Source organism: Zophobas morio, unplaced genomic scaffold, assembly GCF_036711695.1.
Source record: "Zophobas morio isolate AGI-343-1 ecotype UQ-CSIRO unplaced genomic scaffold, CSIRO_AGI_Zmor_V1 ptg000057l, whole genome shotgun sequence".
Lineage (NCBI taxonomy): Eukaryota > Metazoa > Arthropoda > Insecta > Coleoptera > Tenebrionidae > Zophobas > Zophobas morio.
The window spans coordinates 1,033,524-1,055,569 of NW_026972162.1; the positions used below are offsets into that span (position 1 = coordinate 1,033,524).

At 27.9% G+C, this 22,046-nt stretch overlaps 1 protein-coding gene across 1 annotated transcript in view; it reads left to right on the forward strand.

Annotated features, from left to right (window-relative positions):
- Positions 1 to 22,046, forward strand: part of LOC135143000 (GTP-binding protein Di-Ras1) — a 138,099-nt gene that overhangs the window by 109,927 nt on the left and 6,126 nt on the right. Inside the window, exon 3 of the mRNA XM_064074822.1 lies at positions 4,761 to 5,038. Within this exon, the coding sequence (XP_063930892.1) occupies positions 4,761 to 5,038 (278 nt within the window). The remainder of the gene's footprint in view (positions 1 to 4,760; positions 5,039 to 22,046) is intronic.

Below are 22,046 nucleotides of genomic sequence, written 5' to 3' on the forward strand. Positions count from 1 at the left end.
TTTTCAAATTTTCAAATTTTCGTTTCTTCAACTTTTCGAGGTTTTTTTTGATTTCGCAATTTTTAATTTTTCATTTATGAGATTTTCAACGTTTTTGACTTTTCGATTTGTCCAGTTGGCGATTTTGAAATTTTTCCATTTTTCCTTTTTTTATATTTCAATTTTTCGATTTTCCGATCCATATTTTGTTTTTGCAATTTTTAAGTTTCTCAATTTTTAATCTTCCGATTTTTCAATTTTCGTTTTTTAATTTTTTAAATTCTTGATTCCCAATTTTTACATTTTTCAAACTTTTCATTATATACTTCGTTCTTAATTTTTGGTTTTTACTACCTTGCAGTTATTCCGTTTTTATATTGGAAAATTTGAAAAATTAAAAAATCGAAAAACTTGAAAAACGAAAAATTCTAAAATCAAAAAATTGGAAAACTCAAAAATTGTAAAATCGAAAAATTTTAGAATGTCAAAATTATAAAGCCAAAAGCTGTAACATTGAAAGATCGAAAAATTGAAACATTACATAACAAAAAATTAAAAAAAATGAATGTTTTAAGATGCAGTAATTGAAATATGGAAAAATTCTAAAACGATAAAATTGAACAATTGTAAAACTAAAGGGAATAAAAAACCGAAACGAAAAATTGACACACTGAAAAACAAAAATTTGACAAAACTTTTACATTTTTCAATATTTGGATTTTTTTTAATTTCCTTGTTTCTGGGCTTTAATTAATTTTTCAGTCTGGACTTTTAAATGTATGTGAGATTTTTAAAATTTTTGATTTTCTGACTTTTCAAATTATCGATTTTACAATTTTTCGATCAATATTTAGAAATTTTGACTTTTCGACTCTTCAGTTTTTCAATTTTTTAATATTACAACTATGCAATTTTTAAATTATCAAATTCTCGATTTTTCAAATTTTTGTTTCCTCGACTTGTCGGCCTTTGAATTCACGAATTTGCCATTTTCTATAATATTACAATGTTTAATTTTTTTTATTTTTTCAATTTTTAATTTTTTGAATTTTCAATTATATTTCAGGTATGGTTTGACTTTTCGATTAGTCAAATTGACTGTTTTGCAATTTTTGGATTTTTCAATTTTTTAATCTTTCAATTTTTAGATTTTCCGATCCATATTGTGTTTTTCCAATTTTTACGTTTCTTTAAATTTTTCAGATTTCATTTTATACTTTTCGTTTTTTCATGCCTGAATTTTCAGTTCTACGATTTTGCGATTTTTCATTTTATTGTATTTGAAAAGCTGAAAAATCGAAAAACTGAAAAAACAAAAAAATTGCAAAATCAAAAAATTGGGAATCGAAGAACTAATGAAAGAAAAATTGGAACACTGAAAAACAAAAACTCGAGACAACTTTTGCATTTTTTTCAATATTTCGGTTTTTCTTTTCTATTTTCTTGTTTCTTGACTTGAATTAATTTTTCAGGCTCTTAATTTTTAAATTCTTGTGACATTTTCCATATTTTTGACTTTTTGACTTTTCAAATTTACGCTTTTCCAATTTTTCAGTTTTTCAATTTTTTTATTTTACATTTATGCAATTGTTAAATTATCGAAATTTCAAGTTCTCGATTTTTCAAATTTTCGTTGCTTCAACTTTTCGAGTATTTTTAAATTCACGAATCTGCCATATTTCGGTTTTCTACAATTTTACAATTTTTTAAATCTTTAATTTCTAAATTTTTAATTTTTCGATTTTTCAGTTACGAAATTTTCAACATTTTTGACTTTTCGATTTGTCAAATTGACGATTTTAATTTTTTGACTTTTCAATTTTTTGATTTTTCAATCTTTTGATTTTTCAATTTTTCAATTTTTAATCTTCCGATTTTTCAATTTTCGTTTCTTTAATTTTTAATTTTTTGATTTCCAATTTTTAGATTTTTCAAATTTTTCATTTTATATTTTTCTTTATTTTAAGTTTTGATTTTTACTATTTTGCAATTTTTCAATTTTTTTGTTCGAAAAGTTGAAAATTTGAAAATTCGAAAAACTGAAAAAACGAAAAATTCCAAAATCGAAAAACTGTAAATCGAAGAACTAATGATAATGAAAAATTCAAACACCGAAAAACAAAAACTCCAGAAAATTTTTGCATTTTTCAATATTTCGATTTTCTTGTTCTCCGAATTTAATTAATTTTTCAGTCTCTAAATTTTTAAATTTTTGTAAGATTTGTCACATTTTTGGTTTTTCGATTTTTCAAATTTACGATTTTGCAAATTTTCGATCAACATTTAAAAATTTAAACTTTTCGAATCTTTAATTTTACAATTATGCAACTTTTAAATTATCAAATTTTCAAGTTCTCTATTTTTAAAATTATCGTTTTTTCAACTTTTCGAGTTTTTTGAATCCACGAATTTGCCATATTTCGATTTTCTACAATTGTATAATTTTTAAAATTTTTGACTTTTCGTTTTGTCAAATTAACGATTTTAATTTTTTGATTTTTCAATTTTTCGATTTTCTAATCCATATTTTATTTTTTCAATTTTTAAGTTTCTCAATTTTTAAGTTTTCAATTTTTTAATCTTCCAATTTTTCAAATTTCGTTTGTTTAATTTTTTAAGTTTTTGATTTCCAATTTTTAGATTCTTCAAAATTTTCATTTTATACATTTCCGTTTTTTAATTTTTGATTTTTAATATTTTGGTTTTTCATTTTTTTTATCCGACAAGTTGAAAATTGGAAAAATCGGAAAACTGAAAAAACGAAAAATTGCAAAATCAAAAAATGGCAAATCGAAAAATTGGAAAACCTGAAAATCGAAAAATTTTAGAATCATCAAAATTGTAAAATCAAGAAACTGTAAGATTGAAAAATCCAAAAATTGAACAATCGAAAAAGTGTAAAAGTTTTAAAACTCTATAATTGAAAAATGGAAAAATTCTAGAATGGTAAAATTGAAAACCTGATTTTTTTTTAAATTACTATTAATTATTACATATAAATGAAAATTAGAAAAACTGGAAATCAAAAATTGAAGAAACGAAAAAATAAAATGTCTAAAAGTTGAAAAATTGCAAAACTAAATAGAATAAAAACCGAAACGAAAAATTGCAAGGCGGAAATTTCAAGAAATGAAAAACGAAGAATGACAAAATTGAAAACTAAAAAAATTGAAAATCAAAAATTGAGGAACCGAAAAATTAGAAAATCTAAAAGTTGGGAAATCGAAAAATTAAAAAATTAAAAAGTGGAAATTTGTCATGGTACAAAAAAAAATGCAAAAACTAAAAATTGAATCACCGAAAGTTGGAAAATCGAAAAATTGAATAATGAAAAGTTGTTAAAATAAGGCAAATAAAAACCCGAAACTAAAAATCGCAGATCGAAAATTTGAAAAAATGAAAGATTGAAAAATCGAAAAATTGAAAAATTAAAAATCCAAAAATTGAAAAATCGAATGAATGAAAAAGTTTTAAAACTCAGTAATTGAAAAATGGCAAATATTCTAAAATCGTGAAATTGAAAAAGTGAAAAAAATTTAAAATTATTATTATTATTAGATACCTATAAATAAAAATAAAAAACGCGAAAAATTGTAAAAGTAAAAACAATAAAAAACTGAAACGAAAAATTGCAAATCGAAAATTAGAGAAACGAAAAATTGAATTTGAAAAAACAAAAATTACAAAACCAAAACACTGAAAAATCGAAAAATTGTAAGAGTAAAGGAAAGAAAAACCGAAACTAAAAATTGCAAAATGAAAATATAAAGAAATGAAAACTTGAAGAATCAAAAAATTGGAAAATTGAAAAGTCGAATAAATGGAAAAGTTTTAAAATCCAATATTTGAAAAATAAGAACATTCTAAAATCGAAAAATTTAAAGTGCAGAATTTTAATAGTTATTATTATTATTATTATTACCCATTTAACATAAAAAGCAGAAACACTGCAAATCGAAAAACTGAAGAAATGAAAAAATTTAAAAATTTAAATTGGAAAAACAAAAATTATAAATTGGAACATCAAAAAATTGTAAAAATAAAGTAGGAGAAAACCGTAACGAAAAATTGTAAAGCGAAAATTTGCTAACTCGAGAAATTAAAAAAATCGCAAAATCTACAAATTGCAGAAACAAAAATTATGATTAAAAGAATTGAAAAAACCAAAAATAATAAAATCGAAACATTGAAGAATCGAATAATTGAAAAAATAAATACAATAAAAGGATCTGTACAGCCACGAGCACGACCTGGACCGCGTGACCCTGGTCCCTAAATAGAATAGAATAGTTTATTGATCATATAACTACAAATCGCCCACATAGGACATATAGTACAAAACGCAGATACGAACAAACAATATAATTAGAACTTCCTAAAATAATAATAGAGAGTAATTCTAAGCCTAAAAGTTTTAGTATAACGCTAATTTAACACCAGCAATAAAGTTACCTTGCCAATTTCATGTCCTTCAGAAAGTGAAAGTAAAAAATCGTCCATATATAATCCTTTCAAGGTAATTTTGTTGAACGAGCCACCACAATACTCCCTACCAAAAAGTAAAAATGTATACTTTTTGCTAATTTTCTTCTTAATAAATAACAAATCAAAACTACAATAAACTGAAATACCCTCTCTATATTTCAAACAACACGCCAAACTTGAAATTGACAGCAAACACGAATTTTCACCCCGATCCTGCCAACTTCCTGAATCCCTAAAAGAAAACCGCTCGATGTCCCGCCTCCCGGCAATGTTAATCCACTTAATTTCCATACCAGGTCGACATCCTGGACACCGCCGGCGACATGCAATTTCCTGCCATGCGGCGGCTCTGCATCGCCACCGCTCACGCCTTCCTGCTGGTGTACGCCGTCACGTCGGCGCCGTCGTTCGACTGCATCAAGCAGTGCTTCGAGGAGATCAGGGAGCAGCGGGGCGACTACCAGGACATCCCGATCGTGGTCGCCGGGAACAAGCTGGACCTGACCTCGACGCACCGGGAGGTGCGGATCGAGGACGTGTCGGAGTGGGTCTACTGCGAGCTGCCCAAGCTCAGGTTTGTTGAAAACTTGATGATAAGTTGGGCTTTGTTGCCTAGGAGTTGGAGCGATTAACGGATGAAGTGGGGCGCGTTGTTGCACACCTGAGGTTTGATGTAAATCGGCGGAAAGTTTGAGTGGAGATGTTCGGGAGTTGCTTGGAGGTTTAAGGGATTTGGAGCGGTATCGGGGGACGGTTATTTGTTTGGGTGGGGGGGAGTGGGTATTGGGCTATGGAAAAAGAAATCGATAAAGTTGGACAAGTGAGGTAATTTGGAGATGATTGGAGGGATTTGGGGGATTATCGGTATCAGCATTACACGAACACGTGTTTATTGGGTAAATAATAGGTTTATATGCAAGTCGATTGGGGTTTTGAGGTGAAACTAGTGCATTTCAAATCCAAAATTAATCTTCTTAAAGTATAACATAGACTGACTTCACCGGCTGTTGATATTAGCGGATATTAATTTCTGCACTCGTGCCGAATGCCGCAAATTCAAAAATTATTGCTTTCATCGTATTTATTTCTATTTTGTGGTTTGAGTATTTTTTAAATAACACCAATTTTTGAATATTTTAATTTCTCGATTTTTAATTTTCCGATTTCTGGATTTCGAATTTTTCGATTCTTTCAATTTTTCGTTTTTTAAATTTTTCGATTTTTCAAATTTTCAAGTCGTCGATCTTTTTAGTTTTCATTTCATTTCAAATTTTTCAATTTTTCAACTTTTCGATTTTTCAAGTTCTCGCTCTTTAATTTTCATTTTATCCATTTTTAATTTTTCGAGTTTTCCAACTTTCAATTTATAAATTTTTTGATTTTTCATGTTTTAGGTCTTTTAAGCTTTCGATTTTTTAAATTTTCAAATTCTCGATCTTTAATTTTTCATTATATCGAGCTTTAGTTTTTCAATTTCTCGATTTTTAATTTTTCGATTAATCGGATTTTTAATCTCATCATCTTTCAATTTTTGTCTCGAGTTTTAATTTTTCAGTTTTCAATTTTAACCATTTTTTGGAAAAATTTTGAAATTTTCAAAACCACTTTTCATGTATATTTGAAAAAAATTCTTGACAGCATTTTCGGATTTGGAATTACCGGATGATTATCTATTATTTGGATTTATAATTGGCGGATGAATATCTACAGTTTGACAACAATTTTGAGTCGATTAAAGCTATTTTAACTATTTTATTGGAAAATTTTTGAAAATTTCAATACCACTTTTGACGTTTATTTGAAAAAATATCTTGACAGCGGTTTTGGGTTTGCATTTGGCGGATGATTATCTACAATTTGGCACCACTTTTGAGTTGATTAAAGCCATTTGAACCATTTTTTTTTAATTTTTGAAAATTTTTGAACCTTTCTTTCAAGTTGTCTACAATTTGACACCAATTTTGAGTCGATTGAAGCTATTTAAAATATTTCTTTGGAAAATTTTTGAAAATTTCTAAACCAGTTTTCACGTTTATGGGAAAAAATCTCTAGACAGTGGTTTTGGATTTGCAATTGGCGGATGATTATTTACAATTTGGCACCAATTTTGAGTTGATTAAAGCCATTTGAACCATTTTTTTTGGAAATTTTTTGAAAATTTTTGAACCTTTCTTTCAAGTTGTCTACAATTTGACACCAATTTTGAGTCGATTGAAGCTATTTAAAATATTTCTTTGGGAAATTTTTGAACATTTCTAAACCACTTTTCACGTTTATTGGAAAAAAATTTCTAGACAGTGGTTTTGGATTTATAATTGGCGGATGAATATGTACAGTTTGACAACAATCTTGAGTCGATTAAAGCTATTTTAACTATTTAATTGGAAAATTTTTGAAAATTTCAAAACCACTTTTGACGTTTTTGAATGAAATTTTGAAAAATTCTCTTAACTTTATTTGAAAATCTATCGTCACGGCGTTTTTGGATTTGCAATTGGCGAATGATTATCTACACTTTGACATCAATTTTGAGTCGATTAAAGCTATGTGAACAATTTTTTTGGAAAATTTTTGAAAATTTCTAAACCACTTTTCACGTTTCTTTGAAAAAATATCTTGACAGCGGTGTCGGATTTGTAATTTGCAGATGATTATCTACAATTTGACACCAATTTCGATACGATTAAAGCTATTTATACCAGTTTTTTTGGAAAATTTTTGAAAATTTCAAAATCTCTTTTCACGTTTATTTGAAAAAATATGTTGACAGCGGTTTCGGATTTGTAATTGGCGGATGATTATCTACAATTTGACACCAACTTTGATTCGATTAAAGCCATTTTAAGAATTTTTTTGGAAAATTTTTGAAAATTTTAAACCTATCTCTCAAGTTTCTTTCAAAAGATGTCGTCGCGGCGTCTTCGGATTTCCAATTGGCGCATGATTATCAACAATTTGACACCAATTTTGGGTCGATTAAAGCTATTTTAACTATTTTTTTTTTTGAAAATTTTTGAAAGTTTCAAAACCACTTTTCACGTTTATTTGAAAAAATAAATTGACCGCGTTTTCGGATTTGTAATTGGCAGATGATAAACTACAATTTGACACTAACTTTGATTCGATTGAAGCCATTTTAAGAATTTTATTGAAAAATGTTTGAAAATTTTAAACCTATCTTTCAACTTTATTTAAAAGATATCCTCATGACGTTTTCGGAAATGCAATTGGCTGATCAATTTTGAGTCGATTAAAGGTATTTGAACTAATTTTTTGGAAAATGTTTGAAAATTTCAAAATCACTTTTCACGTTTAGTTGAAAAAATATTTTGACAGCGTTTTGGATTGTAATTTTCGGATGATTATCTACAATTTGAGACGACTTTTGAGTCGATTCAACCGATTCTAACTACTTTTTTGGAAAATTTTTGAAAATTTTAAAACCACTTTACACGTTTCTTTGAAAAAATATGTTGACAGCGTTTTCGATTTGTAGTTGGCAGATGATTATCTAGAATTTGACATCAATTTTGACTCGATTATTATTACTATTTTAACAATTTTTTTGGAAAATGTTTGTAATATTTAGAGCTACCTTTCAAATTCATTTGAAACAATGTCGTCTCGGCGTTTTCGGATTTGCAATTGGCGAATGATTATTATCTACAATTTGACACCAACTTTGATTCGATTCAAGCCATTTTAAGAATTTAGTTGGAAAATTTTTGAAAATTTTAAACCTATCTTTCAAGTTTATTTGAAAAGATATCGTCACGACGTTTTCGGATTTGCAATTGGCAGATGATTTTACACAATTTGACACCAATTTTCAGTCGATTAAAGCTATTTAAATTATTTTTTTGGAAAATTTTTGCAAATTTCAAAATCACTCTTCACGTTTGTTTGACAAAATATCTTGACTGCGTTTTCGGATTTGCAATTGGCGGATGATTAGCTACAATTTGACACCAACTTGAGTCGATTGAAGCTATTTTAAATATTTTTTTGGAAAATTTTTGAAAATTTCTAAACCACTTCACGTTTAGTTGAAAAAATATTTCAACAGAGGTTTCGAATTTATAATTGACGGATGATTATCAACAATTTGACACCAATTTTGAGTGATTTAAAGGTATTTGAACTAATTTTTTGGGACATTTTTGAAAATTTCAAAATCACTTTTCACGTTAAGTTGAAAAAATATCTTGACAGCGTTTTGGATTTGTAATTTGCGGATGATTATCTACAATTTGACACGACTTTTGAGTCGATTCAACCGATTTTAACTACTTTTTATGAAAATTTTTGAAAACTTCAAAACCACTTTACACGTTTCTTTGAAAAAATATGTTGACAGCGTTTTCGATATGTAATTCGCAGATGATTATCTAGAATTTGACATCAATTTTCACTCGATTATTTTTACTATTTTAACAATTTTTTTGGAAAATTTTTGTAATATTTAGAGCTACCTTTCAAGTTCATTTGAAACAATGTCGTCTCGGCGTTTCAGGATTTGCAATTGGCGAATGATTATCTACAATTTGACACCAACTTTGATTCGATTAAAGCCATTTTAAGAATTTTTTTGGAAACTTTTGGAACATTTTTGAAAATTCTAAACGTATCTCTCAGGTTTATTTGAAAAGATGTCTTCACGGCGTTTTTGGATTTGCGATTGGCAGACGATTATCTGTAGTTTGACACCAATTTCGAGTCGATTAAAACAATTTTAACTATTTTTTTGGAAAATTTTTGAAAATTTCTAAACCACTTTTCACGTTTATTTGAAAAAATATTTCGACAGCAGTTTCGAATTTATGACTGACGGATGATTATCAACAATTTGACACCAATTTTGAGTGATTTAAAGGTATTTGAACTAATTTTTTGGAAAATTTTTGAAAATTTCTAAACCACTTTTCACGTTTATTTGAAAAAATATTTCGACAGCAGTTTCGAATTTATGACTGACGGATGATTATCAACAATTTGACACCAATTTTGAGTGATTTAAAGGTATTTGAACTAATTTTTTGGAAAATTTTTGAAAATTTCAAAATCACTTTTCACGTTTAGTTGAAAAAATATCTTGACAGCGTTTAGTTGAAAAAATATTTTGACAGCGTTTTGGATTGTAATTTTCGGATGATTATCTACAATTTGAGACGACTTTTGAGTCGATTCAACCGATTCTAACTACTTTTTTGGAAAATTTTTGAAAATTTTAAAACCACTTTACACGTTTCTTTGAAAAAATATGTTGACAGCGTTTTCGATTTGTAGTTGGCAGATGATTATCTAGAATTTGACATCAATTTTGACTCGATTATTATTACTATTTTAACAATTTTTTTGGAAAATTTTTGAAAAATTTAAAGCTACCTTTCAAGTTCATTTGAAACAATGTCGTCTCGGCGTTTTCGGATTTGCAATTGGCGAATGATTATCTACAACTTGACACCAACTTTGATTCGATTAATGCCATTTTAAGAATTTTTTTGGAAACTTTTCGAACATTTTTGAAAATTCTAAACGTATCTCTCAGGTTTATTTGAAAAGATGTCTTCACGGCGTTTTTGGATTTGCGATTGGCAGATGATTATCTATAATTTGGCACCAATTTCGAGTCGATTAAAGCAAATTTAACTATTTTTTTGGAAAACTTTTGAAAATTTCTAAACCACTTTTCACGTTTATTTGAAAAAATATTTCGACAGCGGTTTCGAATTTATGACTGACGGATGATTATCAACAATTTGACACCAATTTTGAGTGGTTTAAAGGTATTTGAACTAATTTTTTGGAAAATTTTTGAAAATTTCAAAATCACTTTTCACGTTTATTTGAAAAAATATCTCGGCAGCGTTTTGGATTTGTAATTTGTGGATGATTATCTACAATTTGACACGACTTTTGAGTCGATTCAACCGATTCTAACTACTTTTTTGGAAAATTTTTGAAAATTTCAAAACCACTTTACACGTTTCCTTGAAAAAATATGTTGAGAGTGTTTCGATTTGTAATTGGCAGATGATTGTCTAGAATTTGCACATCAATTTTGACTCGATTATTATTACTATTTTAACAATTTTTTTGGAAAATTTTTGAAAAATTTAAAGCTACCTTTCAAGTTCATTTGAAACAATGTCGTCTCGGCGTTTTCGGATTTGCAATTGGCGAATGATTATCTACAACTTGACACCAACTTTGATTCGATTAATGCCATTTTAAGAATTTTTTTGGAAACTTTTCGAACATTTTTGGAAATTCTAAACGTATCTCTCAGGTTTATTTGAAAAGATGTCTTCACGGCGTTTTTGGATTTGCGATTGGCAGATGATTATCTGTAATTTGGCACCAATTTCGAGTCGATTAAAGCAATTTTAAGTATTTTTTTGGAAAACTTTTGAAAATTTCTAAACCACCTTTCACGTTTATTTGAAAAAATATGCGACCGTGTTTTCGAATTTGTGACTGGCACATAGTTAACTATAATTTGACATAAATTCTCTGTCAATTGACCCAATTTTAACAGATTTTTTTGGAAAATTTTTTGAAATTAAAAAAAAATATTTTTCACGATTATTTATAAAGTTGTAAAAGACTATCTATAATTTAACATTAATTTTCGGTCAATTGAACCCTTTTTCTGTGTTCTGATTTTTCAATTTTTTGACTTTTAAATTTTACAATAATGCAACTTTTAGATTTTTTTAATTTGGAAGTTTTTGATCTTTAATTTGCATTTTCTCGATATTTAGTTTTTCAGCAGTTTAACAAAATTAATAAATTTGGTTAGACTAAAATTTTGAAAAATTGTAAACTAAGATATTTTGGTTCATTTTCTCTGGTAGAATATATTACATTACATTCCTTCGCAAAGAGGATTTTTTCAAGTTTCCTCGGTATTTTCGATGTCCGCCTGTTCTTTGAAAAATTTAAACATATAAAAATTGAGAAATCGAGAAGATAAAAAAATCGGGAAATTGAAAAATCAAAATTCCAAAAATTAAAAAATTTTAAATTGAATACGGATGTTTGAATTTGCCACCGATGTGCTTTGTTGTAATTGGTCACCAGAGCGCTTAAATTAATGTATGCTTCACCTTAGTCAAAACTTTCAAGCTTTCCTCCGCACTTAAAGCTTATTTACCGAATCCATTAAAACTTCCACAATTCGAACCGAACAAAAAGCGCCTGATTACACCAATTTCGCCTAATTTCTCTGTCGCAACCGTGCGTTATTCAAATCATGCAACCATACACGTCTGCCCTTCAACAACAAACCCCTAAATATCTACTTTTTGCCACTTTTCCCCCTGATTAACCTAATAACAGTTATTTAAGCCAGCTAGTGCACGAGAACAGCTAATTAATAAACATACTACACTGTCGTGGTGTCAACAACTGAGCCCGTACTCGCTTATTAAAAGCTAATTAAGTCAAGCTTTAATATGCGAGCTTTCGTAATCCTCCAACTAAGCATCATCCTACGGATTTATGTTGGGACGTTAATTTCCATTCGTACCATGATATGGCGGACATCGATTTGCCTCCGGCTATTAACAGCTTTATTTGGTCTGCAGTCATTAGTTACCAAAAACAATGGTGTGGGAATCGATTCGGCTAAAAATACAGATTCGATTGCGTTTTTTGATGAAGCAAACGCGTACAACCGCACAGACAGGAAATCGAATTTTTCCACGAAATGTAATGGTATTTAGTTTGATGCAATCTCGTTAAGCGGTTCGAACAAAGTTGATTTCGTGTAGGTAGTAAAGAGGGACGGAGTTGTAAATTTAAAAGAGTAATTATGCTCAAAGCTCAAAATTTGAAAAGGTTAAAATTAATTGAAATTTCTTGAAATATTGAATCATAATTATAATAATATACTTAACTCTTTAGTTCCTAAGCGTAAGCTTTCTCGATGTTTCATGACCTCCAGAGTGCGAAAAAAATTGTCCCGTTTCCGTCTGTTTGTCTGTCTCTCGTCTATGTCAATTTATATTAGATACATACAAATTTGGCCAATCATCCCCACCACCTCCAAAACGTACCATAAATTTATTTTAATTATCATAAAAAAATATAAATAAATCGCAAAATCAAATCTTATAATTTTTCGAATAATCCGGATGTATTTACCAAATTTTTATTTTTTTTAATTTTTCAATTTTTCAAATTTTCGTTCCCTCAGTTTTTCAAATTCTTGATTTTTACTTTTCGTTTTCTCGATTTTATCGTTTTTCGTTTATTTATTTTTAATTTTTTTAATTTTCAATCTTTGATTTTTCAATTGCTCGATTTTCCCATTTTTAAATTTCTCAATTTTGCAATTTTTGGATTTCCAGTTATCCGCTTTTCCGATTTTTTTTATTTCCAATTTTTGATTTTCCAGTTTTACAATTTTGCTATTTTCCATTTGATTCGAAAATTTGAAAAATCAAAATACTGAAAAATTAAAAAGCAGAAAACCCCAAAATCGGAAATAATTGAAAAATCAAAAACTGAAAAAACAAAATCGAAAAAGCGAAAAATCAAAGAACTGAAGAAAAACGAAAAATTGAAATACAGAAAAACTAAAAATCGAGAAACTAGAAAATCGAAAAAAATTTATGAAAAACGGAAAATTGTAAAATATCGCAAAACTGAAAAATAGAAACAGGTATAAAAAAATGGAAAAATTCAAAAATCTAGAAAGAAAAATCGAAAAATTAAAAAACCGGAGAATCGAAAAGCGGAGAAATCGAAAATCCAAAATTCAAAAACTGAAACTTCGAGAAATCGAGAACTCGAAAGTCGAGAAGTCGAAAAATCGAAAAACTGCAAAATAGAAAAAATAACAAATCGAAGAACTGAAGAATCAAAAAATTGAAATATTGATAAACTAAGAATCTAGAAAATTAATCGAAAAATTAATCAGTCCATAAATTGGGAAAACCAAAAATTGTAAATTCCAAAAAGTCGTCAAAATTGTAAAGTCGAAAAATTGTAAGATAAAAGATCGAAAATAAAAAAAAATTAACAATGGATATCCGAAAATTTGAAAAATCAAAAGATTGAACAATCGAAATATCAAAACATCAAAAAATTAAAATATGGAAAAATTGAAACACCCAGAAATTGAAAAATTGCCAAAATTGGAATGCTAAACAATTATGAAAACGAAAACTTGAAAATGGAAAAGTAGAAAAATTTTAAAAATCGAAAAACTAAGACGTTAATAAATCGAAAAATCAAAAAATCATAAAACTGATATAATTGAAGAAGGGCAAAACTTAAAAATCAAAAATTTAAAAATTCAAAAAACTTGAAAAATTGAAAAATTCAACCGAGAAATCCAGGAAACATCGAAAAATTTAAAAACTGAAACATCGAGAAATCGATATATCAAAAGATCAAGAAATGTTGAGAAGTCGAAAAATCGAAAAACTGAGAATTCAAAATAGGCCAAAATAAAAAAATCGAGAAATTTAACAATCAAAAAATCGAAACATCGAAATCTTGATAAATAAACACTTCGAAAAATTAGAAAAAAAAAACTGGAAAATCGAAAAATTTAAACACCGAAAAACTAAGACGTCAATAAATCGAAAAATCAAAAAATCATAAAATTGAAAAATTGAAGAAGCGCAAAACTTAAAAATCAAAAATTTAAAAAATTCAAAAAAACTGGAAAAATTGAAAAATTCAACCGAGAAATCCAGGAAACATCGAAAAATTTAAAAACTGAAACATGGAGAAATCGAAATATCAAAAGATCCAGAAATGGAGAACTCGAAAAGTTGAGAAGTCGAAAAATCGAAAAATTGGGAATTCAAAATAGGCCAAAATCGAAAAATCGAGAAATTTAACAATCAAAAAATCGAAACATCGAAATCTCGATAAATAGACACTACGAAAAATTAGAAAAAAAGAAAAACTGAAAAAACGAAAAATTTAAAAACCGAAAAATTGAAAATTCGAAAAACGACAAATTTATAAAATTGAGAATCGAAAATCCGAAAAATCTAAAACTTAAAAACCGAAAATTTGAAAAATTGAAATACCAAAGAACTGAAAAATCGATAATTTTAAATTTTAAAAATTAAAAAAAAATATTGAACAAATGAAAAATTAAAAAATCGAAAATGTTGAAAAGCGAGAAATTGTAAAATCGAAAATATCGAAAAATTAAAAAATTAAATATCGACAAACTGAAAAATTAAGAAACGAAAAATTAAAAATCGAATAATTTAATGAAATAAAATTTAAAAATTCTAAAATTGCAAAATTGAAAAAGGGATTTTTTTTAATTATAATTGTTGTTACATATTTGAAATCAAAACTAGAAAATTTTTAAATCTAAAATTGAAGAAAGGAAAAACTGAAAAATCTAATAATATCAATGAAAAATCTAACATTGAAAAATCGAAAAATTGATAAATCCAAATATTTAAAAATTCCACAATGAAAAGAGAAACAAAATCAGAACATTCAAAAACCGACAAATTGGAAAAATAAAGAAAATAAAAAGCCGAAACGAAAAATTGAGAAATTCAACCGAGAAATCCAGGAAACTTCGAACAATTTAAAAACTGAAACATCGAGAAATCGAAATATCAAAAGATCAAGAAATGGAGAACTCCAAAAGTTGAGAAGTCGAAAAATCGGAAAATTGAGAATTCAAAATAGGCCAAAATCAAAAAATTGAGAAATTTAACAATCAAAAAATCGAAACATCGAAATCTCGATAAACAGACAGTACGAAAAATTAGAAAAAAGAAAAACTGGAAAATCGAAAAATTTAAAAACCGAAAAACTAATACGTCAATAAATCGAAAAATCAAAAAATCATAATATTGAAAAACTGAAGAAGCGCAAAACTTAAAAATTAAAAATTTAAAAATTCAAAAATCTGAAAAAATTGAAAAATTCAACCGAGAAATCCACGAAACATCGAGAAATTGATATATCAAAACATCGAAAAATCGAAAAATTGAGAATTCAAAATAGGCCAAAATCAAAAAATCGAGAAATTTAACAATAAAAAAATCGAAACATCGAAATCTTGATAAATAAACACTACGAAAAATTAGAAAAAAAAACTGGAAAATCGAAAAATTTAAACACCGAAAAACTAACACGTCAATAAATCGAAAAATCAAAAAATCATAAAATAGAAAAATTGAAGAAGCGCAAAACTTGAAAATCAAAAATTTAAAAATTCAACCGAGAAATCCAGAAAACATCGAAAAATTTAAAAACTGAAACATGGAGAAATCGAAATATCAAAAGATCCAGAAATGGAGAACTCGAAAAGTTGAGAAGTCGAAAAATCGAAAAATTGGGAATTCAAAATAGGCCAAAATCGAAAAATCGAGAAATTTAACAATCAAAAAATCGAAACATCGAAATCTCGATAAATAGACACTACGAAAAATTAGAAAAAAGAAAAACTGAAAAATCGAAAAATTTAAAAACCGAAAAATTGAAAATTCGAAAAACGACAAATTTATAAAATTGAGAATCGAAAATCCGAAAAATCTAAAACTTAAAAACCGAAAATCTGAAAAATTGAAATATCAAAGAACTGAAAAATCGATAATTTTAAATTTTAAAAATTAAAAAAAAAATATTGAACAAATAAAAAATTAAAAAATCGAAAAACTGAAGAAAAACGAAAAATTTAAATATAGCAAAACTAAAAATCGAGAAACTAGAAAATCGAAAAAAATTAATAATGGATATCCGAAAATTTGAAAAATCAAAAGATTGAACAATCGAAATATCAAAACATCAAAAAATTAAAATATGGAAAAATTGAAACACGCAGAAATTGAAAAATTACCAAAATTGGAATGCTAAACAATTATGAAAACGAAAACTTGAAAATGGAAAAGTAGAAAAATTTTAAAAATCGAAAAACTAAGACGTCAATAAATCGAAAAATCAAACAATCATAAAATTGAATAATTGAAGAAGGGCAAAACTTAAAAATCAAAAATTTAAAAATTCAAAAAACTGGAAAAATTTAAAAATTCAACCGAGAAATCCAGGAAACATCGAAAAATTTAAAAACTGAAACATCGAGAAATCGATATATCAAAAGATCAAGAAATGTTCAGAAGTCGAAAAAACGAAAAACTGAGAATTCAAAATAGGCCAAAATAAAAAAATCGAGAAATTTAATCAAAAAATCGAAACATCGAAATCTTGATAAACACTACGAAAAATTAGAAAAAAAAAACTGGAAAATCGAAAAATTTAAACACCGAAAAACTAACACGTCAATAAATCGAAAAATCAAAAAATCATAAAATTGAATAATTGAAGAAGGGCAAAACTTAAAAATCAAAAATTTAAAAATTCAAAAAACTGGAAAAATTGAAAAATTCAACCGAGAAATCCAGAAAACATCGAAAAATTTAAAAACTGAAACATGGAGAAATCGAAATATCAAAAGATCCAGAAATGGAGAACTCGAAAAGTTGAGAAGTCGAAAAATCGAAAAATTGGGAATTCAAAATAGGCCAAAATCGAAAAATCGAGAAATTTAACAATCAAAAAATCGAAACATCGAAATCTCGATAAACAGACACTACGAAAAATTAGAAAAAAGAAAAACTGAAAAATCGAAAAATTTAAAAACCGAAAAATTGAAAATTCGAAAAACGACAAATTTATAAAATTGAGAATCGAAAACCCGAAAAATCTAAAACTTAAAAACCGAAAATTTGAAAAATTGAAATATCAAAAAACTGAAAAATCGATAATTTTAAATTTTAAGAATTAAAAAAAAAATATTGAACAAATAAAAAATTAAAAAATCGAAAATGTTGAAAAGCGAGAAATTGTAAAATCGAAAATATCGAAAAATTAAAAAATTAAATATCGACAAACTGAAAAATTAAGAAACGAAAAATTAAAAATCGAATAATTTAATGAAATAAAATGTAAAAATTCTAAAATTGCAAAATTGAAAAAGGGTTTTTTTTAATTATAATTGTTGTTACATATTTGAAATCAAAACTAGAAAATTTTTAAATCTAAAATTGAAGAAAGGAAAAACTGAAAAATCTAATAATATCTATGAAAAATCTAACATTGAAAAATCGAAAAATTGGTAAATCCAAATATTGAAAAATTCCACAATGAAAAGAGAAACAAAATCAGAACATTCAAAAACCGACAAATTGGAAAAATAAAGAAAATAAAAAGCCGAAACGAAAAATTGAGAAATTCAACCGAGAAATCCAGGAAACATCGAAAAAATTAAAAACTGAAATTAGAATCCAAAATAGGCCAAAATCAAAAAATTGAGAAATTTAACAATGAAAAAATCGAAACATCGAAATCTCGATAAATAGACACTACGAAAAATTATAGAATCGTCAAAATTGTAAAGTTGAAAAACCGCAACATTGAAAAATAACCGAACAAAAATTTAAGAAAACCAATTCCGAAAAGTCGAAAAATCGAAAGCAATTGAAACATCAAAACATCGAAAAATTAAAATATCGAAAAACTGAAAAATCCAGAAACTGAAAAATTTTCAAATTAGGAATGTTGAACAATTGAGAAATCGAAAACTTGAAAAGTCGAGGAGTTTAAAAATAGAGAATTAGAAAAATTTTGAAAATCGACAAATCAAAATGTCAAATTGAAAAATTGGAAAATCGAAAAATTAAGAAACCGAAGAACTGAAGAAACAGAAAAATGGAGAAACTCAGAATCGAAAAAAAATAATGAATCGAAATTTGGAAAATCCAAAAACTCTAAAAACAAAAAATTATAGAATCCTAAAATTTGTAAGATAAATCAAAAATTTAAGAAAACAAATTCCGAAAAGTCTAAAAATCGAAAGCAATCGAAACATCAGAAAATCCAAAAATTTAAATATGGAAAAACTGAAACATCTAAAAGTTGCAAAATTTTCAAAAATGGAATGTTGGAACAATTGACAAATTGAAAACTTGAAAATTTTTTAAATTGACAAACCAAAGTGTCATTAAATCGAAAGACTAAAAATCGAAAAATTACAAAATCACAAAGCTGAAAAATCAAACATTTAAAAGTTCGTGAAAACAGAGGAAAAAAAATCCAAAATTAAAAGCTTCGTAGAAACATCAAAAAATTCAAAATCTGAAACATTGAAAAATCGAAATATCAAAAGATCGAGAAATCCAGAACTCGGAATTCGAGACGTCGAAAAATCGAAAAATTGGGAAGTCGAAATACACCAAAGTCGAATAATTGAAAAGTGAAAATTCGAAGAATTGAACAGTCTGAAATGAAAACAGCGAAATCTCGACAAATATAGGTACACTATGAAAAATTAGAAAATCGAAAATTCGAAAAATTAAAATATCGATCAATTGAAAAATTCAGAAATTGAAAGATTTTCAAAATTGGAATGCTAAACAATTGCGAAAACGAAAACTCGAAAAATTTAGGAGTCTGAAAATGGAAAAGTAGAAAAGTTTTAAAAATCCAAAAACCAAGATGTCAATAAATCGAAAAATCAAAAATTCATAAAATCGAAAAATTGAAGCAGCGCAAAACTGAAAAATCAAAAATGTTAAAATTTGAAAAACTGAAAGAATGGTAAACAGGTACCGAAAAAATTGGAAAATTCAAAAATGTAAACTTTAAAAATCGAAAAATTGAAAAATCGGAAAGTCAAATAATCGAAAAACTGAGAAATTGAGAAACCGAAAATCGAAGATTTAAAAAATCGAAAAATTAAAAAACTGAAACATCGAAAAAACGAAATATCAAAAGATCAAGAAATGGAAACTCGAAAAGTCGAGAAGTCGAAAAATCGAAATAGACCAAAATCGAAAAATCAGAAAATAGAAACATCGAAGTTTCGATACGTAGACACTACGAAAAATTATAAAGAGAAACTGAAAAATCGAAAAATTTAAAAACCGAAAAATCTAGAAATTAAAACATCAAAAAAATGAAAAATCTAAAATTTAAAAATCCGAAAAATTGAAAAATTAAAATATCGAAGAATTGAAAAATCGATAAATCTGAAATTTTTAAATTGAAAAGAAAAATCGAATGAATGAAAAATCGGGAAATCGAAAAAATTAAAAACAGAAAAATTTTAAATTTAAAAATCGAAAAATTAAGAAACGAAAAATTAAAAATCGAATAATAAATGAAATAAAATGTGAAAATTATAAAATTGCAAAATTGGAAAAAGGAATTGTTTTTAAATTATAATTATTATAAGATACCAAAAACTGAAAAATCTAACAGTGAAAAATCGAAAAATTAAAAAATCACTATTATTACATATTTAAAATGAAAACTAGAAAAATTGCAAATCAAAAACCGAAGAACCGAAAAATTACAAAATCTTAAAGTTGGAAAATCGGGAGAATCGAAAAATTTAAAACTCGAGAAATTTTAAATCGAAAAATGACAAAATCTAAAAATTGAAGAAACAAGGAAATTGAAAAATTTTAAAATCGCAAATCGAAAAACTTGAGGAACCAAAAAAATAAAAAATGGAAGAATTGAAAAATTCAAGCCATAAAATCTGTGCGAATTTTATTTACGCCACTGGTTTTTACTTTATAGAGGTTATCAGAAAACAAAAATCGCAAACAATTTTTATAAATCACAAAGAAGCCGGATTTGTTGGGCTGCACTTCAGGGCTGAGGCCAGTTTTATCGAAATAACCTTTGACCGATTTTTCTTCTTTGAGACAATTCCACGACCAGGAGCTCTGAAATTTTTTGTGTTACTTTTTGTGCCAAACTCCAGCCGCTTTTTTCCCGTTTTTTCCGAGCAACATTTCCTGTCTGCACGTGTTCGGTTTGTTCCAAAAAAATAACACTTCGTTTCAGGAAGCTCCCTTGGAACCCGTCGTAACAGTGGAACAGAAATTCCCCATTCCCGAATCGCAGAAATTAGCACTTACCTTAAACACCCTCGCTCCCGTCAATTTGTTGATAAGAAAATTAACTTTTCGCCACCCCGAACTCCAGCCCAGCTCCAGCTCCCACCCTTTGTCTTCCAATGAAATCAAAGCGCTTTCGCCTCCTCAAAGCGTCTTTATCAAACATTCAAAAAAACCGAATTATGCTGCTACAACTTTAACCTTTGCTCCGATCCGTTCCCTAATGTCCCGTGGGCGTACACATATAACTACCCTCCGAAAACTCCCGGATTTACAACAAGCAAAAAACAAATGTTGTGAGTTCATCAAAGCTCCACCTACAGCCCTAAAACGCTCGCGAGATGGCTCGAAATCGAGTTAGGAGAACGTTTCGTTTTGTTGCACGCTTATTTCGTCATCAAGAAAATTGGTTTTTACCTTTTCGTCTAATTAGAAAGAGAGGCGGAGGGCGAAAGTCCCGAAATTGCCCGAGGACAGACAGACTTCGTCAACAGGCAAAGAGACAAATTAGACAAAGGTGTCTCCGCCCCCGAAATCCTCAGACTTTCGAGCTCGAGAACTCGAAACAAAGTGGATTAGTAAAATTTTAGAAATGATAGAAATAATAACGAAATATCCTAAAACTGTACGCTTCATAAGCACTCCTCCAGGAAGTTAAAAATAATCTCGCAACATCAAAGTGTTTATCTGGCAATTCAAAATTAAAAAACGTCCACCTGAAAGCCCGATCCTGTTTACATCCCCCCATTTCGATCCATTACGGAGCACCCTTTGATCCCGATTTGGAAGGGTGTAATTCCAGATCCAGCGGATAAGGCTTAAAATGAGCCATCACTTTAATCCCGGACGTTCTTATTCTCACATTTTTTCGGGATTAGCAACCTTCAACCCTTTTTTCGTGCAGAGATTAAAAAGGACGAATGCAAAAATTCGCCCTCATAAACTTACATGTTTGCTCGGAGTTGACGCAACCCCTTATTATAATTAACAGAACTTTGGTCCTTGTTTCACGTTTATGGGGGCGGAAGTGTGCGGAAACGTATAGAGGATTTTTTGGGTTGGGGTGGCTCCAGCTAATGGGATTCAGCTTGTTATGGATAACGAGAAGGTTTAATTTAGGCTCGTGTTTGCCGAATTCTGCGAATTTCGTCCTCGGCATTTAGATATATAGGGCCATGCGTCAAATTTTGGGGGATGCCGGCGGTTTCTTTCGCAGCCGAAGGGCTAGACAAAGCCGTGGGTTCGGGTTGTTTATCGCCGTTTCTGGCTTTTAGGGGAAAAGTGCCGCCTTAACACCATCCACGTGCTGGATAATTAAGATTTACACTCACCACCAAAAATTAAAGTCAGTGCACTCTTTCTTAGGTTGTTAATAAAGAACCAATTTTAACAGAAATTACAAAGTCTTGCACCCTACTTAAACGAAAAATTGATCGAAGGGTAGTTCGACAGAACTTTCCTCACCCCTGAAGTGCAGCCTAATAAATCACGCTTCTTTGAATTTTTCAAATTTTTATTCTTTTTTGGTTCTTCGGTTTTTCGATTTGTAATTTTTCGAGTTTTCAAGTTTAAATTTTTCAGTTTTACAATTTTCCAACGTTTGAATCTTTCAATTTTTCGTTTCGTCAATTTTTCGATTTCCTTGGTTCTCCGATTTTTCCAATTTTCAGTATTTCAATTTTA